Source organism: Schistosoma mansoni, chromosome 1 (genome assembly GCF_000237925.1).
Source record: "Schistosoma mansoni strain Puerto Rico chromosome 1, complete genome".
Taxonomy (NCBI): Eukaryota; Metazoa; Platyhelminthes; class Trematoda; order Strigeidida; family Schistosomatidae; genus Schistosoma; species Schistosoma mansoni.
The window spans coordinates 34583295-34607416 of record NC_031495.1 but is presented as its reverse complement, the minus strand read 5'-3'; the positions used below and the strand labels follow the sequence as shown (position 1 = coordinate 34607416).

Here is a 24122-nt window from a genome sequence, read left to right as displayed (position 1 = left end):
TCATATTTTAATGTGCTGTCCAGTTACTATGTTTACATTTTATCTAAATTTACGCCAAAATTTTCAAGTGTTTTGAAATCGTTTGAAACAGTCTATTAGTGATCAATTCTACTGCGTTTTCAAGATACTTGAATTTACTGGAGAAAGACAAAGTTATCAATTTTATTTATTTAGAATATTTGACGCTTCGGATATTATCTCTGACTGGTTATACAGATCAGTGGCAAGCGTTTTCTAAATGATTTTTCATGGTTGCAAAAAAAATTATTTTAAGAAATATTGGTTATTGAAGTTATTTAGTAGTCCATCGTAAGATATATGTATGACGTCAATTTTCGTAAACTCTAACCTCAGATAGTTAATTTGATTGTTTATTTCGTAATAAAATAATGACTTCTTATAATTGGCGTTCAACATATGCAATTTTTTTTACCTACTGCAATCGTTCAAATAAACCCAGTCAGTCACAACGTAGAACTTCGTACGTACCTACATCAGTTCGAGTTGCCGTACCACATTAGCACAAAGATGCAGTCGTCGATATATATTTATGTACTCCTCTGTAGTTGAATAAAACTTAATGTAGTTATATCCAATACTAAATTAATTCTATGTGCTAATTTGAAAGAAATTATCTGAAGTAAAAAGTAAAACAATTCGTAAAAAAGTTTTATTCATATTCACAGGTACAAAGATACTTAACTGTAATAACCATTACTATTACGTAATTACATCAAGTAATAACGGATTCATTTTGACGGAAATGCTATCAACAACAACAAAGAAAAAAAACATATTTATTTGTAAGTGAATGAAAATGGTACTAGTTAGTGAAATGATCACGTTAAATGAATGTAACTCAAAATAGAACTTTTTGAATAGATTACGATTTTATCTTATTTAACATGTGGTGTACACTTTAAAACAACAATTATAAGTTGAAATTAGCTACGAATATTTTGCGTATTTTATGTACAGTAGTTGCATATCATTAGAAAAAAAGTGACTGCACAATGTATGTTACGAAAAGAGAATGAACATTACTAAGCGAAAGCTATTGTTACATTATTTTTTTTACTGAAATCTATCAATCATACTTCTCTTTTTGAATGTATATATGGCTAAATACCTTAGTTTATTGAATAACAGTGATGTCACTTTCTGCTGCAAGTTCAATGGAAATTCAAGAGAATCGGTCATTTGGAGCAGTGGTTCAATAACATTATCAGGTTCAATATAAACTCCATTTACTATAATTCAGGTAGTCGCATAATAACACTAGACATCGTAGTAACATAAAAAATCAGTACAAATCCGAGGTCTTTTTATCTACATTAGACTTTTTTTTATCCCTCTAAGATTATTTCCCATTGAGGGATATAACCAGAAAATGTTTGAGTATCAAATAAAATTCTAAAAATGTTTTAACTTACTTGAGAATTTTTAAATTCCAAATATAAAGAAAATAATAAATGTAACGAATGTATTCGATTATTGTAAACTGGAATGTCTAGAAGGGCTTTTAAAAGATGGAAGATTAATAGGAAAAGAAAGAGATAATCGTTTAGACAATAAATGAATCTAATTCAACTGCTAGACTATTATAGTAGATTATCAAATGAGACAGTAAGGAAACACTGATGTTATCTAAATTTGTTAATGAGTCCAGTTGGGATGGACTTTTAAATGTCTGTCCCAATCAAACCTCCACGCATATAAACTGTAGAAATTGCTATTTGATACGGAAGGCTAGAATTTTATGAATAAAGGCTATGAAAAATTATACAGCTCAAAATAAACTTACAAAGCTCATGCAACTTCATGGTTGTTTGTTTGTTTGTTCATTTTAACAGTTATACAGTCTACGTGCAAATAGGAAGTTCAGCAGAACGTCGAACACATAAATTTTTATCAGTCTATAATACTTTATGGTCTCTTCCTTAGAATCCTTTAATAATGGGTAATGACTATTGATTATTGTGCCTGTAATTATCGCAGGTATTTTTCCACATTATCTTGTGAAGTTTTTTATTCTTCCTAAGAAAACGTCTGTTATAACCAGTAATAAGTGCAATACGCATATTTTTTATTGAAATTATTTATTCAGATGTTTTCCGGAAAAAATCAATTGTTTTTATAATCTTTTAAGAGATCATGTTCATAACTGAATTGAGTTGTAGTTTACATCATGGAATGGATTAAGTGGAAACCTAGGAAAGATTGCACAGCTGTTTAAGATCTAGTATGGGACTTCTCAGAAATGCACATTCACAGTGGCATCATGAATTGAATTCAGGACTTTCAAACCTCACGATGAGTGCTTGACGTCTACCCAATATCGTCCGTAACAATTAGTGATGGTTGAGTATTACCACGAACAGACTTATATTAGAAGTGTAAATCATTAAATGTCAAATGAGGTTAAGCATTCTTCGTGAGGCCTAACAGTTCTAGATTTGGTTCACGGGTGAGGGTCCTTGAAAGTGTGGCGCTGAGGAGCCCCATACTAGGATGAAACAGCCGTCTATTACTTCTGAGTCTGGTTATCTAACTAATATCAATCCGTCGCGTAAAATAAGTTGAGCAATCTCCACAAACTGACAAGATAAATTATTTCATTCGTAAAACTGATTATATTATGACTGTATCGTATTTGATTGTTCGAGGCCTGAACATTGCTGCTACCTTGACGTGGTGGTCGGGCTTGCCTATCGTGATGATCCAATCGAGCTATACTGGCTGGAACAATCGTTCCTCAAGGTCCTACCATGCCAGACAGGTCGGTTGAAGAGCGGTAAGACTAAAAGCAGCAATCCCAAGGTCCGAAGGCGAAGTCGTACTGCCGACTGTACAGAGGTGTGACAGCAGTAAGGTGTTTCCTTCAGACAACCAGCATGACAGCGATGCTGCCTTCCCACAAGGAGGGGTGAGGTTAGAAAAGGTCGACCCTAAAAATGCACACCTCGCCTTATCCCATGGATTTCCGTCTCCGGCGGTAAGGTCCATTGAAGAACGGAGCTAACACTTCAAAAATCCCCCACAAAAAGGCCGTGCGTGACTGGCCTCAAGCAGTTGTCCCTTGGGCACTGCGGTCGCGCTCCCAGGTCGTTAAGACCAACACTAATCCAACTTCTTTTTCAAGTCCCTCAAGAAATACCCTTCCACGGTGTGGGCAACCGGGAAGTGATATTAGCCCTCATACCCGTAACAGCACACGAGACCAAGTTGGTCACTTTCGAATTCATTCCTACACCTAATAACTCTCAAATCTCTACGACTAACCCGTCCCACGTCCTTTTATCACCTCGCACCGCTAGGGCAAACGATTCAAGTACACGGAACGTTATTCCTGGTCTCCTGAAACCACGCTCTAAACTACATGTAGGAACTTTTAATGTCCGAACATTGTGCCAAATAGGACAACAGGCTTCCTTAGCTAGAACTCTAGAATCTTACACCATCGATGTGTGCTGCGTCTCCGAAACGCGCATACAAGATCCGAGTAGCGTCATTCATTTGACCTCACCTAATCAAAATAAAGAACCATCTCGATACACGCTTCGTGTATCTGGAAGCCCTGATGCTGCTTCCCGTGGCCTCGCTGGAGTAGGTATAGCATTAAGTCGTAGGGCAGAACTAGTTCTTTTAGACTGGATCCCAGTAGACAGTCGTCTATGCGCTGTCCGACTAAACGGATCAGTAAGGACTCGGAAAGATAGGGAAACTCGTCGTTGCCTCTTCGTCGTCTCTGCCTACTCTCCCACTGACTGCAGCTCAGACGATATAAAAGGTGAGTTCTACCGGAAACTTTCTGACCTTCTCCGAAAAGCTAGGCGTTCTGATGTAGTAATAGTGGCTGGTGACTTTAATGCTCAAGTAGGTAAACTAAGTGAAAGGGAAAGACACCTGGGAGGATCTTATGGTGTCGTGGCTAAAAGAACAGATAATGGCGACCGTCTGTTGCAGTTGTGTTCAGATAACCGTCTATTTCTTGCAAATACTAACTTTAAGCATGAGGAAAAACATCATTTGACATGGCGACCCCCGAATTCGTCCCAACGTTGGACCCAATTAGATCACATCGCTATCAGCTACCGATGGAGGGGCTCGATAGAAGACTGTCGCTCATTCTGGAGCACATGTTTAGACTCAGATCATGCTCTAGTGAGAGCACGTATCTGTCTGCGTCTTACTGGACGTAGGAAAGACGCTGCAGGGAAGCCTCTTAGGGTTCTACTTAATGATAGGCAAGCTAAGAATGTGTTTCAGGAAAAACTGGAAAAACAGTTAGGCAGATATGTAAGTTTTGCCCACTGCGAGGCAGAGTGGGATGACATCCGTAAAGCTGTGGAAACAGCAGTGATATCCGCTAGTACGGTAAACCATAACGTTAGGGAGAAACAAGGGATCTCGGCAGCATCTACCGCACTGGTAGATGCTCGAAAACTCATCCCATCTAGCTCTGAACATAACAAAGAGTGGAGTCAAGTTAAGCGCAGGCTAGCAAAAAGCCTACGTAATGATCGCGAACAGTGGTGGGTAGCGAAATCAAGAGAGATGGAAAAGGCAGCGGCAGTAAGTAACATCAGACAACTCTTCAGACTGATTAAAGAAACCGGTATTAGGAACCCAAGTATCAGCGAAACTATCTCAGATAATGATGGACATATCATTCATTCTCAATCCAGGAGATTGGATCAATGGGCAGAACACTTTAGGGATCAGCTCAACTGGCCTTCAGCCACACTTCAGTTACCCACAATCCCCAGTCGTCCTGAATGGCAAATTGAGGTAAGTCCTCCAACTCTCAACGAGGTTGAAAAAGCTATAGGAAATCTGAAGCGAGGGAGAGCAGCAGGCCCTGACAGGTTTACCCCTGAGATTTTTAAGGATGGTGGTCCAGTACTAGCAACGAGATTGACTGAGTTCTTAGGTAGAATCTGGGAACTGGACGTAATTCCATCTGACTGGTCTTAATCACTGATTGTGCCAGTCTATAAGAAAGGACAAAAGTCCTCCTGTGACAATCACAGAGGGATCAGTTTGACTAATATAGTGTCTAAAATATTAGCTTCAATAATACTCGGACGCCTAACCAAAGCTCGTGAAGAGCAGACTAGAGAAAACCAGGCTGGTTTCCGACCTGGACGTGGTTGCATAGACCAGATATTCACTCTACGTCAGGTCCTAGAACATGGACATACATTCAGACGTCCCACAATCGTAGTATTTCTTGACCTTAAGGCGGCATTTGACATAATTGATCGTGAGGTTCTATGGCAGTGTTTGTCAGTGAAAGGAGTATTAAAGAAGTACATTAACTTTATAAAGGTTCTCTACTCGAACACAAGTCGAGTTAGAGCTTATGGAGAACTGTCATCAGAATTGATCACCTCAAGTGGTGTTCGTCAGGGCTGTCTACTCTCCCCATTCTTGTTTAACTTTGTCGTTGACATGCTTTTAGAGATAGCACTTTCATCATCTCAATCTCCTGGAGTTGAACTTTTACCGGGAGGCTCACTTGTTGACTTAGAATACGCCGACGACATAGTTTTATTCAGTGAAGACGCTGACAAAATGCAGAGTCTTCTGACCACTATAAGCAACTATGCAGGCATGTTCGGGATGCGATTCTCTCCCTCGAAATGCAAAATGTTACTTCAGGATTGAATTGCATCAACACCTGAACTAATGATAGGGAGTGAAGTAGTTGAGCGTGTTGACTGCTTCACTTATCTTGGGAGTCTCATCAGCCCTTGTGGTCTGGTGTGTGACGAAATCTCAGCACGGATACAGAAGGCTGGTCTGATTTTCACCAACTTGCGTCATTTATGGCGTAGGCGAGATATCCGTCTAGCAACAAAAGGACGGGTTTACTGTGCAGCAGTTCGTTCCGTCCTACTTTATGGCAGTGAAACATGGCTGATAAGAGTAGAAGATATTCGTAGGCTACTAGTTTTCGATCATAGGTGTCTTCGACGCATTGCTCGTATATCCTGGGACCACCGGGTAAGTAATGCAGATGTTAGGAAACGGGTACTAGGTAAAGATGGCAAATCGATTGATTAAGTAGTGAAACTTCATCAGTTGAGATGGCTGGGACATGTGTTACGTATGCCCAACCACCGACTGCCCCGACGTGCAATGCTTTATGGTGTAGGAGTAGGTTGGAAGAAAGCCAGGAGCGGCCAGACCAAAACATGGCATAAATCCATGAAGTCACTGACAATTGGACTGGGCCATGTTGGTAGGTGTAGACTACCTGGTTGGGATTCGCGAGATGATAGCAACCAATGGTTAGAGATCTTGAATGACATGGCTCAGAATCGTTTCCAATGGCGAAGGTGCATCCACTCTTTGTGTTCTACCAAATTCTAATCTTCTGAATTCATGTCCGTATCCTTTTTCTCTTTCCAAATTTATTTCACCGTATTATACTCCTTCAATAACATCTTCAAACCCTTATCTTTCACATAATACTTATACTCTTACTACTTCTACCACTATGGGATTTGAATCGACAACTTCATCTCTGTGCTAATGTGTTATGGCAAATCGAGCTGATGTACGTACGTACGAAGTTCTACGTTGTAACTGACTGACTGGTTGGTCGAGATTAGAACGCAGATACTATCGAAGTTTACTAGTTAGTGGTATCGATAAGTTGACTAGTTTGGATTGACACTCAATATCTTGACATGTTAAAATCTTTGTACTTGAGAGTGTGAGCCTACAGTGACAGCAGTGTGCTATACATATTTTACGCATACCGTGGTAGCGCCTATCTTGATATGCAAGCTTTGTAAGACAGTGTGTACAGCTTAACTGTAATTCATGATCTATTAAAGACTGAACAGCTCAGATGAATTAACTTAAAATCAAACCAATCAATAATAGTACATCTTTCCTTAAATTCTTCAACATTTTGTTTCTCTATGCATATTCGTTCATTTAATACTTAGGATCCTTATATATTTGCTCATATATTTCACTTTTACTTTTTTGTACTGATCATAAATGTTGCATATCTTGAACTGATACAATTATATCATACATTCTACAATATTCTGTTCGTTTGTTTATCGGTGTCAATGGATTATGACTGCATGAAAATCGTTAAGTGTTATCAATGCAGTATTTTTCCTTTGTAACACCAGGTCAGAGGAACTTCACATGAAATGTATAATATAAGTTCATTATTCATAATTTCGCTACACATACCACAGATAATATCTACATAATCTTTTAGACTACAATCCAACTGAGAAAGTGATAGTTGCATATTATTTATGGTTTCTTCAAAGGATGTCGGCCATACGGCCATAAGTTCAGATATTTCTGGCATGTTCCTGTAAAAGAGGAAATAAATCAAACTTTTAAAAATAATGAAATAATAATGGATTTGATTTAAACTAATCAATCAATATTATGTTGTGAGCAGATATACTATATATGTCTAAGAATTATATCAATATAACATTTGTCGATCAGTTAATGAGAGATTAGCTCCTGATAGGCCTAAAAATATGATTTCAACGTCATTTGATTATTGTAAGAACTTATTTCTGAAACTAAACAGAACTATGGAAAGGTAAAGAGTTGATTGTTCAACGGGATCTTAATTAAGCCCATTACTAGTTTACCTCCTATCGACTACAATTAATTATTAAATGCAACATTCATCCTGTGCTCACTAGTGACTAATTTCTGAGGGTAATTCCAAGAAACCTACTGATAAGCCGCAGTCACTAGAGTTGAACTACGTTAGATATCATGCAGTTACCTGACAATGGGATTGAATGATAGTTTCATAAGACAGTGAATCGACTGAAGCTTTAAATACAAATCGCTGAGTACTAACTCACTAGTCTTAAGACCAAGCCCTTGACACGAGACTTGGTGTTCCTAGCGTCAAACCCTGCTGGGGTCGTGGATATGCACTGCTGAAGAGTTTCATACAAGAAAGAAACATCTATCCAATGTTTCCTGATTTTCAATGGTTACCTACCTCCAGTAACTCAATGATGTGAACTATATATATAAATCTTATCAGCATAAAACGGGGAATTGAATTTAATATGGTTTTCTATCTATCAACTAAAAAATGGCAACATTCATTCATTAAAATAATCAGACAGCTTGTGATGAAGTATATCATTTATGTAAAAGTATACCAAATTGCGACCCTACGGATCATCGTGGATTAATCAGTTGAGTGGAACTCGTCACTATACATCAATTTCCTTGACTATGAGAAGGCGTTTGACATTGTGGACGGGAGAACATTATGGAAACTTCCTCGACACTATGGAGTCCCTGAGAAGATTGTCAACATCATCCAGAACTCATACGACAGACTACAATGTAAAGTCTTGCATGGAGGACAGCTGACAGATGCATTTCCAGTAAGGACCGGAGTCAGACAAGGTTGTCTACTCTCTACCTTCCTCTTTCTTCTGGTGATTGACTGGATTATGAAGACTTCGACATCTGATAGGAATCAAGGAATACAATGAACATCTCAGAATCAATCAGGAGATTTGGACTTCGCAGGTGACCTAGCCATCCTATCGCATACACACGAACAAATACAGACGAAGACAACAAATGTAGCAGGACATACATTAAGGTAATCACCAAACTGCACCACGAGGCAAGCCCTGACTTGGAATCCTGAAGGGAAGCTTAAAAGTGGGAGACCAAGGAACACGTTACGCCGGTAAATAGAAGCGGATATGAAAAGGATGAATAACAACTGGAAGGGATTGTCCATAGCAGGGTTGGATAGTGTGCTGGTGGGCGGCCTATGCTCCTCCGGAAGGGATAACAGGCGTAAGTGATATATATATATATATATATATAGATAGATAGATAGATAGATAGATATAGATATAGATAGATAGATAGATATAGATATAGATATAGATAGACAGTCTACTCACCAAATCTGTTATACTTTTAATCCAATTTTCTATGACTTTTGTTTGTTTTTCAGCGTTTTTAAGACTTTTAACTATCTAGAATTTATTTTTTTTGTAAAAAAAAGACAAGCAAAATCAACTAAAGTTATGTCTCATGGTTTTTTGATATGTAAAGGCAAACTGAAAAAGACTATTTCTTCTTATTACTCTTTCAATTTTAAATGTTATTAGCTCTGATTTTGATATTAATCAAAACATCTAGAAAAGGTATTCTACCTCTGTTTCCTTCTTCGTATGTGAATTCAATAGACGGATGAATTTCATCAAATCGCTTGAGTATCTTTATCCAGCCAGTATGGTCGTTAAAAAGGATGAACACATCGTCTATATAACAGCAGTAAAATGAAGACTTGTCAGTATCCTGTGTCAATGGAACGTTTTCTAGTTTAATGAAGAAAATGTCACCTAACATGGGATCTAGTAGTGAGCCCATCGCGAAACTATCTATTTGGCTACAAATTTCACCATCGAATTTAAAGTCAATGTTCGTAGCAGATTTCAGTAATAATTTCTTAATGATATCCACATAGATTGTAGTCTCTATTCCCTGTTCTCTAAGTTGTTCACAGATATATTCAACAATCTCCCTGAGTGGAGCATTGGTAAGCAATGATGTTTAGTTCATGGTCATAAAACATTATAGTAATTTCAGTGAATTAATCTTGAAACTGCCATATTTATTTATTATGAAAATCAGAAACTTCGTTACTGATAGTGTGAAGGGAATTATCAGAAGTTGAGAAACGTAAGTTATTAAGTTCTCAATTCTTAGCTGAAGACCTCATGTTCTCTGGATATTCAAAGGTATTGGGTTCGAATCAATATGGTATTTTACTGGGATGAGGCAGCCGTCCGGTGCTTCCGGGTTTTCAATGGTTGTCTGGCTTAAATCAATCTATGATCTCAATACAACTCGAAAATTCCCACTACCCCCGTATTGATATTTCAATTTATTTCAAAAACTATCTTCAAACCAGTAAAATCCTCCAAAAAGTCCTTAAGTAAAGGATAAATTAAATATTAAACAATAGCTCTATGGGTAATTGGTTTAAAATTTGAATACCAAAAAAATAATCAAATAATTTGTTATAACTTGTGTCTTATTAATATATGACGTAAGGATACGGCCAATTCGAGAACGGTGACTTATCGACCGAACCAATGATGCATAAACCCGTACGAGCAATCTTGAGTCCTTATCAGTTGTTCTTCCTGCCTAGCCTTGCCTGTTGAGTCCAGAACACAAATCGCAGCCTCCACGATATGAATCATGTGTTTCAAACATACCTGGTTTATTTAAAAAACCAAACAGACCACATCATACCATAAACAGAAAATAACATTTGTACAAGATCAAGCCCAAAAGTGGCTGTGATTGTGGTTGACTGTAATGAAGAAACTGGGCATAAATTAAGAATAGTTAATCGTATAACTATAGTTTATAAGTCAAAATAAAGCTTATAATAAGAGGAATGTGAATGTACGTAGTTCAGTTACTTAACAATTATGCAATAAAAATATATGTATAGTCTTAGTCCATAAATAGATCCCAACAGTTACCATTCATTATTCTCATCGGGATATATCATAATTCAATGACATTATTTGATTAAAGGAATACGCACAGAACTTACTACTTGTTTTGTTGCAGTTTGTTTTGACAAAGCTCTCAATTGTAAATTAAGTACTGTTGGATCTGACTGATTAGCACATGGTTCATCCAAGACCAATAAACCTAAATAATCTGGTTTACCATCTGGTCTGGGCACCTATTTCAATAGAATTAAAATGTGTGTTTAAAAACATCAGTTATGATGTTAAAAAAAATTTATAGTTGATATAAATTTATTTAAACCATGGTGAATTGTCCGCTAATAGATTGTTAAAGAAATCTAAATAGAGACGAAATCAAAATATACACTGTTTCTGCAATGTATTCATACATTTCTATACAAGCTATTTAAAAACAAAGAATCGTGAATCTGATTATATATGCGATAAAAACAAATGAAGCTGAAAGATTTGCCGTATGAAGTTTACTTCTCAATGCATATATAGAGCTTTAAAGATATTATGAACATTGCACAATGCGTCACATTTATACGCTTAACGGTAGTCCAAGTAGTAAAAATCAATAAAGAAGTTTAGTATCTTTGATAGCTATAACTAATCCGTAAGGAAAACAAGATTTTATTCCGTCTGATATGCATTACCAAGTCACTTCTGTATTCTTTAAGAACTTGGTTGTTCTACAGTAACTGCTTGAATATACTCCTTAAAAGGAAAATAAATACAAAGCAATAATTTGTTTAACAATTATTATCTTCAGATATTCACTCATTCGGAGATCTTGTTTCATCAGTTCGATTTTTGGAAGTAATCATCATTTGATCATTGTATTCACTGGGATACTTACTGCTTAAAATAACCAACTCTTGCTGTATTTACACACAATCTACTTACGCATTATTATAAGATAATTAGTCTGAATAAAAAAAAACATTTCGGTTAGAATCATACAATTGGTTTAAGCTATACACTTATCTGCTATGAGAATTCTAAACTATTTTAGTAACATGATTTGTCTGAAATATTATTTGAAAACAACAACTAACTTTTAAAAATGCATCAATATCACCAACAGCTGGTATATAATCAGGAATAAATGGTTTCAATTTTGTTTCTAACTCGATTGTTTGCGGTGTATATCTAAGATGAAGATAAAAACAAAAACAGATAGAAAATTTTAGGTATCAATGCTAAGGTTGGACTTGATAGTTTCAAATAAATTGAGCATTGAGTAGAAAGTTCATAATAAATATATTTTTTTGTTCTATCTCATTGAATAGAAAAATTGTATTTCGTACGTTTCGTGACTTAATTTAAGCCAATTCTTCAGAGTACATACAATTTTTCTACTGATTGGGATATAACAAAAAACATACTTATTATTAAAAGATAGAATAAAAAATACAATACACATTTAGGTTGATGTAATTTTATATTTTTATTAAGAAACATTTATTTATATATTTATGTGTTCGAAGTTACCTTTGAATGTATTCAAAGATTTCTTTAATTTCAGATGATACAGTCAAATGTTCATAATCGGCCGGATTGTAGATACTAAAAAGAACAATGAAACAGTTTCGTCAGGAGAAAATTATTGTCAAATTCAGTTATTTCTATCATATACTCATAACTATTTAATAAGTAGTAATACACAATTTATTTTCTCTTTTATGCAAATAACTACAAAGGTTCTAGAATGAAATTTAATTTGTCGTTTAAAATTCTGTTTATTTTAATTGATGTCTAAAATTATGAAGTCATAGATTGGTTAAATGTCACGTTTAGAAGAATGAAACAAATATTATTATTTGTACTCAATAACTTAGTTGATGAGATATTGGAGTTAAAAGAGAAAGGTACTAGGTTCAAGTCCCAATGTGAACATTAATATCGGGATCCAAATGCACGTAATCTTATAATTTTTATGAATGTTATTTCAGTGTCTATATTTTTTCTAATCATTGACCTATTTTCCTATTATGTAACATTGATTCAAGCCTTTATTATTCTTATCACAACTAGTACACCTGTCATTACACTATTAATTTGTACTTTTCACTTATTATTATTTTTAATTATGTAATCTATTCCACTGTTATCATCGCCCCATAAACTGCCTTGATTGGTTTAATAATTTCGTATATGCATATAAATATTACTGTATATTAGAGTAAAGCCTGATGAGGATCTAATCGAAAACAATATTGTTCGCTTATATATGTTGTTCCAAATGCACCAGCCGACAAGTCCGATATAATACGAAACGCACACCCTGGATTCAACTGTATGCAGTTATCGAACTTGTGATTAAATAACATTATCTAGGGAATCCGCTCAGAATAAATGCATGCTAATGGAGACTGGTCTGTTGTAGTCCGTAACACTAACAACGCGAAAATACAAATCTTTACAAAGAAATATGACTTATTTTGGAAATATTTCGGAAATTTCATTTTGCTTATGAAAATACGAAATCACTGGGAAGATCTTTCTTCTTACAATCTTTTTCTTATTTTCATAACAAAAATATAAAATCCTTTGAGTTCTTGATATTTCCAATTTATTTTTTATTATTATGTAACAGAAAATTAGCGTCCAGCGAGTAGTTTTTGTCTATAAACAAAATTTTACATAGTTTTGCCATTAAAATTAATCAAATGTTCGTTAGCATTTCATTCTAATAAAGGATGATAACCTCTTTTTTTTCTTAAATAGAGTAGATTTAATCGGTTATCATATTTTATCCAACGCAGGTTGGATGGTTGACTAACAAACCGCTGATTGGTTGACTTATTCAGTCAGCGAATGGGTAGACGAGTGTAACAACGTAGAACCTTGTATGATAGTGAATGGATCCAACGTTCCCGAGTTTTTATAAGAACAGAAAATAACAGTAAATATATGAATACTAATAAACATGTGTCACATTCAACTAGGTTGATAACAATGCAACTTACGAAGTATAGATTCGTGCATTTGGCTTTGAATCACTAGTCTTGTGAAGATTAGTGATACTGTCCAGGTATCTAAATTGAAGTAGGTGGAGTGTGACTCAAACTATCGACTTAATGGTTTTAATTTGAAGGTCTTAACCACTACGTCATCTATCACATATAATCGGTTTTCGCTTAAATAAATTATAATCTTCATCCATCTATTTTGTTTCCTATTTGAAGTGATGTCTAGCGAATGGAAACTAATAATCAGTTATCTTTATAATGTAATATTGGACTTTGATTTATTTTATTTGTTGCTTTTTAAAAGTTTGCTATTATTTCAGCAAACAAAAGAAACCTACAGACTATCGATACTTTCATAAAATAAATAAATCCCTGTATAGGATGTTCTCTTTTTTTTTGTAAATTTGACATACCCTTCAATCACATCAGGTATATTAGAGTTCTCATCATCGTCATTATCATCTTCATCTTCATCATCATCATCCTCATCATAGTCATCATCATCGTCGGAACTATCTAAGAACAATAAAAATAAAATTAAGATTACGATGAAAAAATGTTTATTTCAATAATTGGATTACGCTTTATTTTATAAATCTAAGTTTACTACAAAGACTTACCCATACTTATTTATCAGCGAATGACTTAACTGCTCATCTTGTATTAACTTTACTAATAATCATATGAAGTTAGTGTAAAGATTAAAAATGTACATTTATTTCTTCTTCTTTTACATGTTGCATACACAAATGACTTAATTCAGATCGAAACCAAACTATAAAAATTGAGTGCTTAACTAATTAGCCCTCATCTTTGTACATTCTACAAGCAAAACTGAAAGGTAGAAATAATTCAATGAATACTTAACCTAAAGTAATGTTCCCAGTTAAATGTGTTTTATTTATATATCAGTCATATAAGCAACCAACCTCCATCACCTAATTTTTCATTGCTTGATTTCTTTTCAATGTTTGATTTTGGTGCAGTCTAATAATGTTAGAAAAAAAGAGGAATCAAATATTACACTTTCATGCTAACAAGAATGATTTGAAATAAGTATACATCATAGAATAATATGAGATGCAGAACCTTCAAAAATGAAGCAGTACTTAATTGGTATTTGGTTTTAGTTCTGAACTTTTGGGAATTATGTGCTCATGATCCTCTATGAGGTAGAACCAAGAACCACCAGGTGTCGTTGTATGCGTTATGTCAGTAGACACTTGAGTTGGAATTAGGAGCTAATGGTGGTATCTAGAACAAAAATGGTTAAACTATTTAGCCTAGAGAAATAAACACAATTGGTACCATCTACTTGAGCTACTGATCTTTTCGGTATTCTATATTTTTAGTTTCATTCAACTTGTAATAAGAAGTGATTCTCACCTAAATATATCTATAGAATACTGTTTTATTCCTGATTTGTTGCTTACAACAGGTCACATTTCCTTGTCAGAACTTGCTACCAAGTCCACGAAACGATTGTACGATACTCCCTTTTTTACCAGTTTTCCAACCGAGTAGATGGAAATTGACTAGAAACTACAAGAAATCTCTACAATAACGTTATGGCCTATAAACAAATATGACTAAATAATATGAGGAAAGGTTTCACTTGTAGAGTAATAACTAAAACCTGTAACGTAATGCAATTAATGTCTACTTAAATGTCATATCTTTTCGTTAAAGAAAAGTGAACGACGAAACAAAAAAGGAAAGCGACATGACTTACTTTGATTGATTTATTTATTAATTCGTTATTGATTTTTCTGAATGATTTGTTGTTATCTTCATGAGAATTTAAATGAGTAATTAGATAAAAAGAGTAATAAAACAAATTAAGCGAATAGATTGTAGTCAGTAAATATATCATTTATGAAGTGCTTAAAAACGCTTAGGACCGAGAAGAAAGTTTATTGTATTACGATATAGTGTAAAATGAAAATTATGTTTGTTTCATACTCCATATGATGGGTGAATGGAAAATAAGACAAGGGGAGGGAAAAGGAAGAGCAATCAAAATAACAACAGGATTGGGAGAATAATAAAGTGTATAAAAGAACGAATGAAGGAAAATATGCAAATAGTGTATTTAATATATGATTTTCATATTTTACAAGGTCACTGTATGATTTTGTTTCATGGTGTCGTTTCGTTTACCTCTCAGGAATTCCGTCCAAAATTACTTAGCAAATATGAGAAAACATTTAAGAGACTATTTGTGATATGAAGGAGGACTTGAAGATATACTAATTTCGTGAACGCTCGAATATCTCAGCAAAATTATTCTTCTCCAAGATACAGAAAACCGATTGTAAGCCTCTAAGAAGCTCATATGTCATATAAGGCTACCACATACATTCAGATTCTATCGTATTTTAGCTATGGATTCTTTATTTTTACGGCGATAATGGGACATAAAGTTCTGTAGGTCACTTTTACCATCTTCCATGGTGGTTAGCATGATATAGTTTCATCATAAATATCAACTTTGTGTTTATTATTTTATTTCATGTGATAAAACAATTAGGTAAATAAGAGAAATATTTTTGTTCAGGCAAATTTGTGAGAATTCATCATAATGGGAAGATAATTTTCACACTAAACCGTTGTTGAAGAATAGATAGAGACCATAGAGTGTTGAACGGCTGGCTCGTTCTAATATAAAACCTTCCAAAAAATATGTGTCCACAATGTTAGTCAGTTAATCACAAGCAAAGTGGGATTTAGCACAAACATCCATCAGTTCACGCCACCACACTTACCAGTACGAGTCAAAATAGTCAAAATGCATGCCAACATAGTAAAAATAGCAGTAGTGTTGATATGATATTAAAAAACGACATTAGGCGTAAAATATATGATTAAGGAAAAGTTAAAAACTCCAAAGTATAACGGACAAAATATTTTTGGAACTTATGATCTGAGGAAAGACAAAAACATTATTCATTTGTACCGCTGACACTAGTTTTAAGTCATGTTACTTATTATCTCCGATCCCTAGTTACGATAATCGCATAAATTCCAAACAGATGGTCTGAGTCTGCCAACATGGCTTAGTTCAGTAGTCAGTGACTTCATGGACTGATACCATAATACCACGTGAGATCAAATCCAGGGCTGACGTTGTAGGTGCTCACTTTTCAGACGTCTCACGCAAAAACGGATTAACCATTCAGTCTACCTTAGTTTATAACGGTTTTCTAGCATTCTTCTTATATAACAAATAAAATTGTTTATTTCATAAAGGTTACACTATCACTATTAACTTCACCAGAAAATAAATTTCTCAAAACCAATAATAAGCATCAAGTATTATGAGATTGAGTTCTTCATTTATGTTTCCTGTAAGTGTGTAAAAATAGCAACAATCTATGTAAAGAAATATATATATATATATATATATATATAAAGACGATATTGTTTTACTGGATCAGAAATGATTACATAGGATGTTATCTTCCATTCTATATTTTTATCAAAGTACCTGATGAAAATGGTCGTATTTCTCAGAATCTGCATGCAAAACTTACTACACTGGTATTAGCTTTTGGCAGTTTTGAACTGAAGTTAGCTTTTTTTTAATATTCTGACTATGATCTCTTTCTTTTTACTACTGCTTAGGCCTACTTTCTCTGACAGGTTTCTTGGGGCTTTAAATTTCTAAAACAATTTATATTCCCAAAGACATCTTAAGTAGCCGATATTTATTTACCTTATAAACTTTTCATGGCAAGTCCAATAAATGTTTTTAGACAAGGAATGAGTTTTAACTCTGACATAGCCTTGTCTAAGGACGAAAACAAGATATTCTTAGTATGTGGTTCTATAAATATTTCATTTTATTACCGAAACATATTGTAAGTATATTTTCACATAAAAAGACTAAAATATCCATCCTGGTCCTAAATCAGCAAACAATAAAACAGAACTCAAGAATCGACTGATGATTAATTCACTCTACTTTCTATATATTATAACTTTTCTAGGGTGAAACTAAGTGCTTTTAGGACTTTATTTGTTTATTTAAGAAAATATGGCCACAGAAAATTTATTTTATCAAAGTGAGGACTTAAAGGCCTATTCTTTATCAAAATAATATCAATTCGTGTTATTACGCCTGCCCTATATTCAGTTTCACTGTTTAAAACATCCTTGGAAGCACCTAGAAGTTAGGAGTTCTATCTGTCCTATTGGTTCATTCAGTTTTCCCGAATTTGTTTCATCATTAATCATTTTAACAGTGAACCGGTGATCGACAAGCAAAACAGGCCTCATGTTCTTAATATTTCCAGAAAAACGTCGGCGTAACGGTTGTCCTATGATTACATTATTCAGAGAGTCTGCACAGTTTTCGATTGAGGTCCTGGTCAACTTACAAAGAGTTACCTTTCAGCTAGCTATATCCCTGAACATTCCTCAACGTTTCATCGAATTTTTCAAGTTCTACCGAAATCCTATCAACTCAGTTCATGTATTTACTGGATAAGCCAAGTAACAACAGGCAATTTATCCCAAAAAAATATTATGAATCGTCAAAAGTTACCTCGAAATTTATCGAAATTTTCAGCAAGAGACTGTTGCAGTCGTGGCGTTGCTATATCTTCGGAATCTGGCACATCAACTGTTTCGTCATATGGTTTGTCCATTTATCTGCATATTTAAAAACGTGGGACATCTAAGCAGTGCTGTTTTACGATATATATATATATATATAACTTAACAGACTCAAACAGTTTCTGACAGAAATATGATGTATGAAGAAAGTATAATTTTTACTTTAAAATAAAAATGGCTATCTTTAACACTAAATACGAGTAAACAAGTCTTGGAACTTGACACTATAAAAAGTAGTTATAGCACAAGTACGTTGCTGACTAGACAACAACGGAAATTCTTTTTTCGAAAAAGATCCACCTAACATTATGATGCGAGAAAAAAAAGTGGTGTTTAATAGCTTGTCATAAAAACCTCTCGATTTTGAGGAAATTTCTGGGTTCTCCTCAAAGTTAAGTGACAATTGGCAGGTCCTCCCAAGTTTAAAGAAATTTTCCTATACCTGAGGAAATCTCGGTGTTTTAGTTCCATTGCCCCGAAACGGATAGAATTTTCCCCCTAATGGGGAGATTGGGATCCTTTGGATTTATTCCATACATACTTCATAAAATCATTTTAAACTCCCATACATGAAATTTCCTTAACTGTTAGAAATAGTAGTATGGTGTGTCAGAGATTTCCAAAAACTAGGTCAAACAGATGATTGAATATTTGAATTAGGGTTATGACAATTATATAAATTGACATGAAGCCATTTTATAATAGAAGGAAAACCAGCCGAATACGTTCTTGTCAGTTGTTTTCAATTTTAGTGATTAAGAACGATTTATAAGTCGCCAAATTATGTTCAGTGGAAGGTATTTCAACACGCCCACGTCAACGTAGTTATGACTTCAGTATTCAAACTTCAAACATCTTTAGGTAGACTGCACAAGCACTTTGTCTCCTGTAGCCTGGATCTTGGTAGTATGCAGGGGTGTTAGGTCGCGAAGGCGTATAATTCATGTTTTACCCTAGCGAAAACTAAGAAGATACTACGTAACGATTAGTTGAATGTTAGGAAACAGTTTGGAAGTGACAGGATGCTAGATAGCCAGTGTTAGTGTTGACAATGATGTTTTCTCAATTAATTCAACTTTCGCCTAAAAGTTTCAGCAGATGGAGCTTCAGTGACTTGTCAAGGTGATGAATTCCACTCGCAGATGATTCGATGGGACAGTCGATATTCAGCTGACAAGTAATTTGTTCTGGCTCGTGAAACTCTCCTCGCAAACTCTGTTTTGGAAGACAAGAAAACTGAGGTAATATCAGACGCAAAATTATCACAAAGCAATTTTAAAACTGTAATCAAGTTACCTGTAGTCCACTGATATGACAATGGTGTAGCGGTAAATAAGTCCCAAAAGTCAATAGCTCTGTATGTGTTCGACATTGGGTGATGACCACATTAGTTTTAATGGACTTACCTTGCTGAAGGTTCTCGGTCATGCGTCCGAACCAGATCACGAGCGGGAACGCCATGCTCAACTTATCCTGCGATCACTAGCCAGTTTAGATCAGTCACTTCTCGATATATCGATAACCTATCAAATATATCTTCCAACCTCCTCGCTTCTCACTTCTGATTTCATTGGATGGGCATGATTCAATTACAGAAGATGTTGCTGGTAAAATATTTTGAAGCTACAATACCTGCGACATCCTTAATGGGAATATGTTTAGTTTAGCCGGTCGTGCATCATACGGGAGCTTTGTTTTTCCCGGAAGCAGCTTTGCCGATATTCTCTGAACCTTTTCTAAAAACTTTCTGTCATTTTTTGCACGGACCAGCCGCTTATTTTCAGTACTCAAGTTTTGGACTCACGAATACTGTATAAACTCAAAAACATTTTAGCGTCATCATGACTAAAGGCTCTACGTATTGATCATAGGGTTCTAAAACCTTTGGTGGCTTTTGTACTGCAGTGTGCAATCGTTTTTAAGTCTGGGATAAGGATTACTCCCAAGTTATTGTGCGTCTGGACAACATGTGACCAGCGTTATTCAACTGTAACTAGGTGACCAATACGCATCACAATGCCTTTGAAGCATTTATCAGCAACTGCCAAATTTTAGACCAGTTCCATAATTTCATCAAGTCATTTTGAAGCACCAAACTACCACTTTTACATTTTGTCGCTCGCCATATCTTGGTATTATCAGCATATAGCAAGACCGATGATAATAGGAGACGAGGAAGCTCACTTACATACAAGAGGAATAACACTGGCTCCAAAACTTCACATTCAAACGCCTCTCTAAGCACAGTTTCCCAGCTAGATAAATTTGAGTTCACCCGTACACTTTGTTGGAGCACAACTAGGTGGTTTTTTATCCACATTATTAAATTACCTCAAATCCTGATATTTATTAACTTGTAAAGCGGCTGATTGTCAGGAACTTTTTTAAAAGCTTTGCTGAAGTCGATTCAAGCTACGTCAATAGGTAACTTTTGTTCGTTAAGAGCGCAACAGCCTTCACGCGCCACCAATACGGTAGTGAGATGGGAACAACCTAGTCTAAAGCCATAGTGCTTTTCTTAAGGATCCGGTTTTCATTGAGATACGTAAATATCTCCTTCAGTATAATATTTTCGGTATTCCTCAGGTTTATGTTTTGTACCTGTTTTGAAGACAGGGCTTACTATGGCGTTTTTACAGTCTTTTGGAAATCAACTCTAGGTTACGAATAGAATAAAACATATGCTTATGGAATTTGCAACGAAATTAGACAGTTCCTTTAGTAGCCATGGATTCATTTTATCAGGTCCCGTGGATTTACATATATCAAGCTTATTTAGCAGACCAAAGACATCGAGTTATTTAATGGTCACATTGCCCAGTATATGTGAGGGTGCATGTATGAACTTAAAAGGAAGGGTGTCTGTGCGGTATATATGTAGAATTATGATATTTTTCGTTATTAGTTTTGCTCTAATAATAGACCTAATCTCAAAATTTTAGATATGTTATGACTGCCTAATCTATAAGATTTCGCTTGCAAGTCACATCATTTTCTATTGTGACTCGTCGTATCGTGACAATCCGCCATATAACGTGTGGCTTTTGTAAAGAACACATTTAAGCAGAAGATAGAATAATATGTTTAATATGAGTAAAGACAAATTACACGGAACGATCACGTCGGCGAGGCTGAGTCATGTCATTCAATTGAATTGAAGAGTGTTACCGCGTTTTCCATGGGTAACATTCTCTTCGTGTCAATTGTTGAATATAAATCTCTTCAATTATCATATGCTCAGCTTCGAAGGTTTTGTGGTTAGAGTTCAATTTCACAACATATACACTGCTAAAGTGGTTTGAGAGTAACTGTAGATCTACCACAGTCGTCCTCATTAATGATCAAGCATTACTGTCTCCCTATAGTGATGGAGTATTTCCTCTTATTTCGGTCCTTTGTTTTATATACTAATACAAGCGTTTAGGGTATTCTATAGATTCCCTAACAATTTCTTCTTCGTACAAACTTCCAGACTTACGGAGGATCGAGGCACAAGTATTTTGAGCTGTTGTTGTACTGTGTATCATTACTATTTTATTCACAGTTTACTTCATCCAAAACCTTTATTGGTCCGTTGGCGTATAATTGTGATTTTTTACTTTATGTGAGATGCGGTCCAGTACGTTTGTGCACGAACACATATATGTTTGAAATACAATAATAAAAAAAATCGGGCTACAGAATTCCTAGACTCAGATTAGGACACAGAGAGAAGGTATCGGGTATGTGACGGAATTGTACAAATCCATATCAGTTAAAGGTTAACGGTGTTGCTCGGGATTAGAGTTGATCAAATCAGAGACCTAAGGGTATTAAAAACATCTTAAGTGTAGAGTTGTCCAAATAAGAGTTTCAACTCAGGTGGTTTAATTTTGCACGTACTGTTGGTCAGAGTCATAGAGCGCAATAACTTAGTTGACTATTTTCATATTCACTAAGCCTAGGTGTTTTTCCATACAACTGAAGTGTGACCCGTGTTACTGCAGTATTTAAAGAAGGACAACGGAATTATCTTTAAAACTTCTGACCGGCAACACACCTTCCAGTTGTGAATTCGCCTGCTTATGATGGTCTTAAAGAATTATCTGTTTTCTGATAACTTCATGATCCGATAGCACAGAAGTGATAAGGCCCACTTTTGTATATCCAATCAGACAACTTCTATAAATAAATGGAAAACCATCCTCGACAACAAGATGGTGAATGTGATCTGCCCTAATATCTCTAAAGTTCCTAAGAGAATAGATCATGAACGTCTCACTGTCAAGCTGAAGCTGATTGATATCAGGCCACCATTGGTAAACTGGTTGAATTCATATCCAAATAATCGATTCTTTAAAGTCAGAGTGAACTTCTCATTTTCTCTTGCTGTGGAACTGAAGGTGTTAAGCTGTAGAGAAAAAATTGCAACCAGAAAGACAGGCGAGCACTGCTCGAATAGAAAAATATTATGATTCCTTCTATACTAAAGAACGCGAATATCTAAGAGCATACCCATGACTGAGCCACCAAATCAGTTCATGAACTCAGACTTTATGACGAACGCCTTTAATCACTAAGTATTCACCCTTGGGAATGTAAGCTAATCAGAGACATTATTATCACGACATAAGATATCATAAGAAATTCTGGGCACTCTCTAAAATACCTGGATTGGCTCGATACTAGCATACATACTCTTAGGAATACCTATAAATTAGAATAACAACACTCAAAGTTGGGAACACTTACTCGTCAAAAGTAAACAAGTTTTAAAATTTACCACTGCACTAGGTGGTCAAACTAACTTTCGAAGGGTTTTTCAAGAAGATACTCGGTACATTCTTAAGAAACCAGGACTATTTCATATCAGTCTATTTTCATTTCTTTTCCGATAGTTTCATATACTTTCAGATACTTTAGTGGAGAAATCGGCTATCCATAACTGCTAGAGACGTAAGCTTGTAGGCCGGAAGCTTTTCCTAGTTGTTATTTTAGTGATTCACTAAGAACGACCACGTTTCTTCTGTGCTCCTGAGTGACGAATCAACTTACTTCTAATCGGAGTGAGTTGTTGTCCTAATGTTCGATTTTCCATTGAAATGAGAGTAGTTGTCAGAGGACTTGCCATATCAACCAGACCTGTTAATATTTTCAAACAATGCATGAAGTCTTTGGATCAGACTGTAGATAGCCATTCGGAAATGAATGTTAGCATCTTGAGGAGGAAACATGGATTATCGACCACACATTTACTGTAGTTTGTTCAGTTTAACTTTCTAGGACTAATAATAAGAGTAAGGAGTGAATTTTATCACAGTATAATTTGATTGATTGGATTCATTCGTTTGTTAGCTGTCTGACCAGCTGCTAGAATGACTGACCTGAGACTTGGTCACAGGTTTAAGAGATGACATGTTGTATTTCTTGATAGTTTGACAGCTTGTTAGAATAACAAACACCAGTGTTATAAATTGACTGAAAGATTTCAGCTGGCTTTCCATAAATGATTGTCTCATAGAAAGGGTGACCATTCCATGTATATGTAATTACTTCAATATCATGCAAGTATGTTTCATGTAGACAAATTGTTACTTGAAGCTTAATCTAATCAAGGTCGCTTGTCCTGCTATAGCCTCTTGGCGGGTTTTCGAGTTTACTGTAGTGAGATGGTATTAATGTGTTGACAGCGTCCATTTAGTTAATAAACTAAATATGTCTGTACTGAGTGACACTTTGCATGCTGCAAATGGAAACGAAGAAACAGTTTCGAAAGCAGACATGTGTCCTCGCAGACTTTCAAGAGTTTCGCGCTTGAGGGATATGTTCCAAACTGGCGTTGTAAAGCCAATCGACGATACTGAAGATGGATTTGATATAGAAAGTCCCGTATTTTCAGCATACACCTGTCCTGATTTCGAAAGGTTCTCAAGGTTAGTTTCGTGATTTTTCATACTAATTAATGCATGCTTTTATGAGATGACTTGCTATACATTTTCTCATCCTGCGTAAT

The 24122-nt window shown here is 35.3% G+C and overlaps 3 protein-coding genes across 5 annotated transcripts in view; 1 reads left to right on the top strand and 2 right to left on the bottom strand.

Moving 5' to 3' along the window:
• Positions 1–733: 733 nt before the first annotated feature.
• Smp_201020 (uncharacterized protein) lies at positions 734–7345 on the bottom strand (the record flags this gene model as incomplete). Its single annotated transcript, XM_018794177.1, has 3 exons — positions 734–766; positions 1434–1519; positions 7222–7345. The coding sequence occupies 3 exons, from the start codon at positions 7343–7345 to the stop codon at positions 734–736; spliced, it is 243 nt and encodes an 80-aa protein (XP_018648615.1).
• A 1603-nt stretch (positions 7346–8948) lies between these two features.
• Positions 8949–18162, bottom strand: Smp_142670 (hypothetical protein; the record flags this gene model as incomplete). The annotated part of the gene is made up of 8 exons (XM_018794175.1): positions 8949–9017; positions 10616–10750; positions 11597–11690; positions 12033–12107; positions 13927–14029; positions 14452–14500; positions 15246–15301; positions 18060–18162. Coding segments are annotated over 8 exons (684 nt in total), but the record flags the coding sequence as incomplete, so codon positions are not given.
• Positions 18163–23764: 5602 nt separating this feature from the next.
• Smp_142650.1 (hypothetical protein) overlaps positions 23765–24122 on the top strand; it is a gene marked incomplete at its 5' end in the record, with an annotated part of 65783 nt that continues 65425 nt past the window's right edge. For 2 of the 3 annotated variants that reach the window (XM_018794173.1, XM_018794174.1), the window contains one exon: positions 23825–24042. In XM_018794173.1, coding sequence (XP_018648612.1) covers positions 23825–24042 — 218 coding nt within the window. Of the gene's footprint in view, positions 24043–24122 lie in introns of all 3 variants that reach the window. The other variant, XM_018794172.1, reaches the window with a different exon arrangement.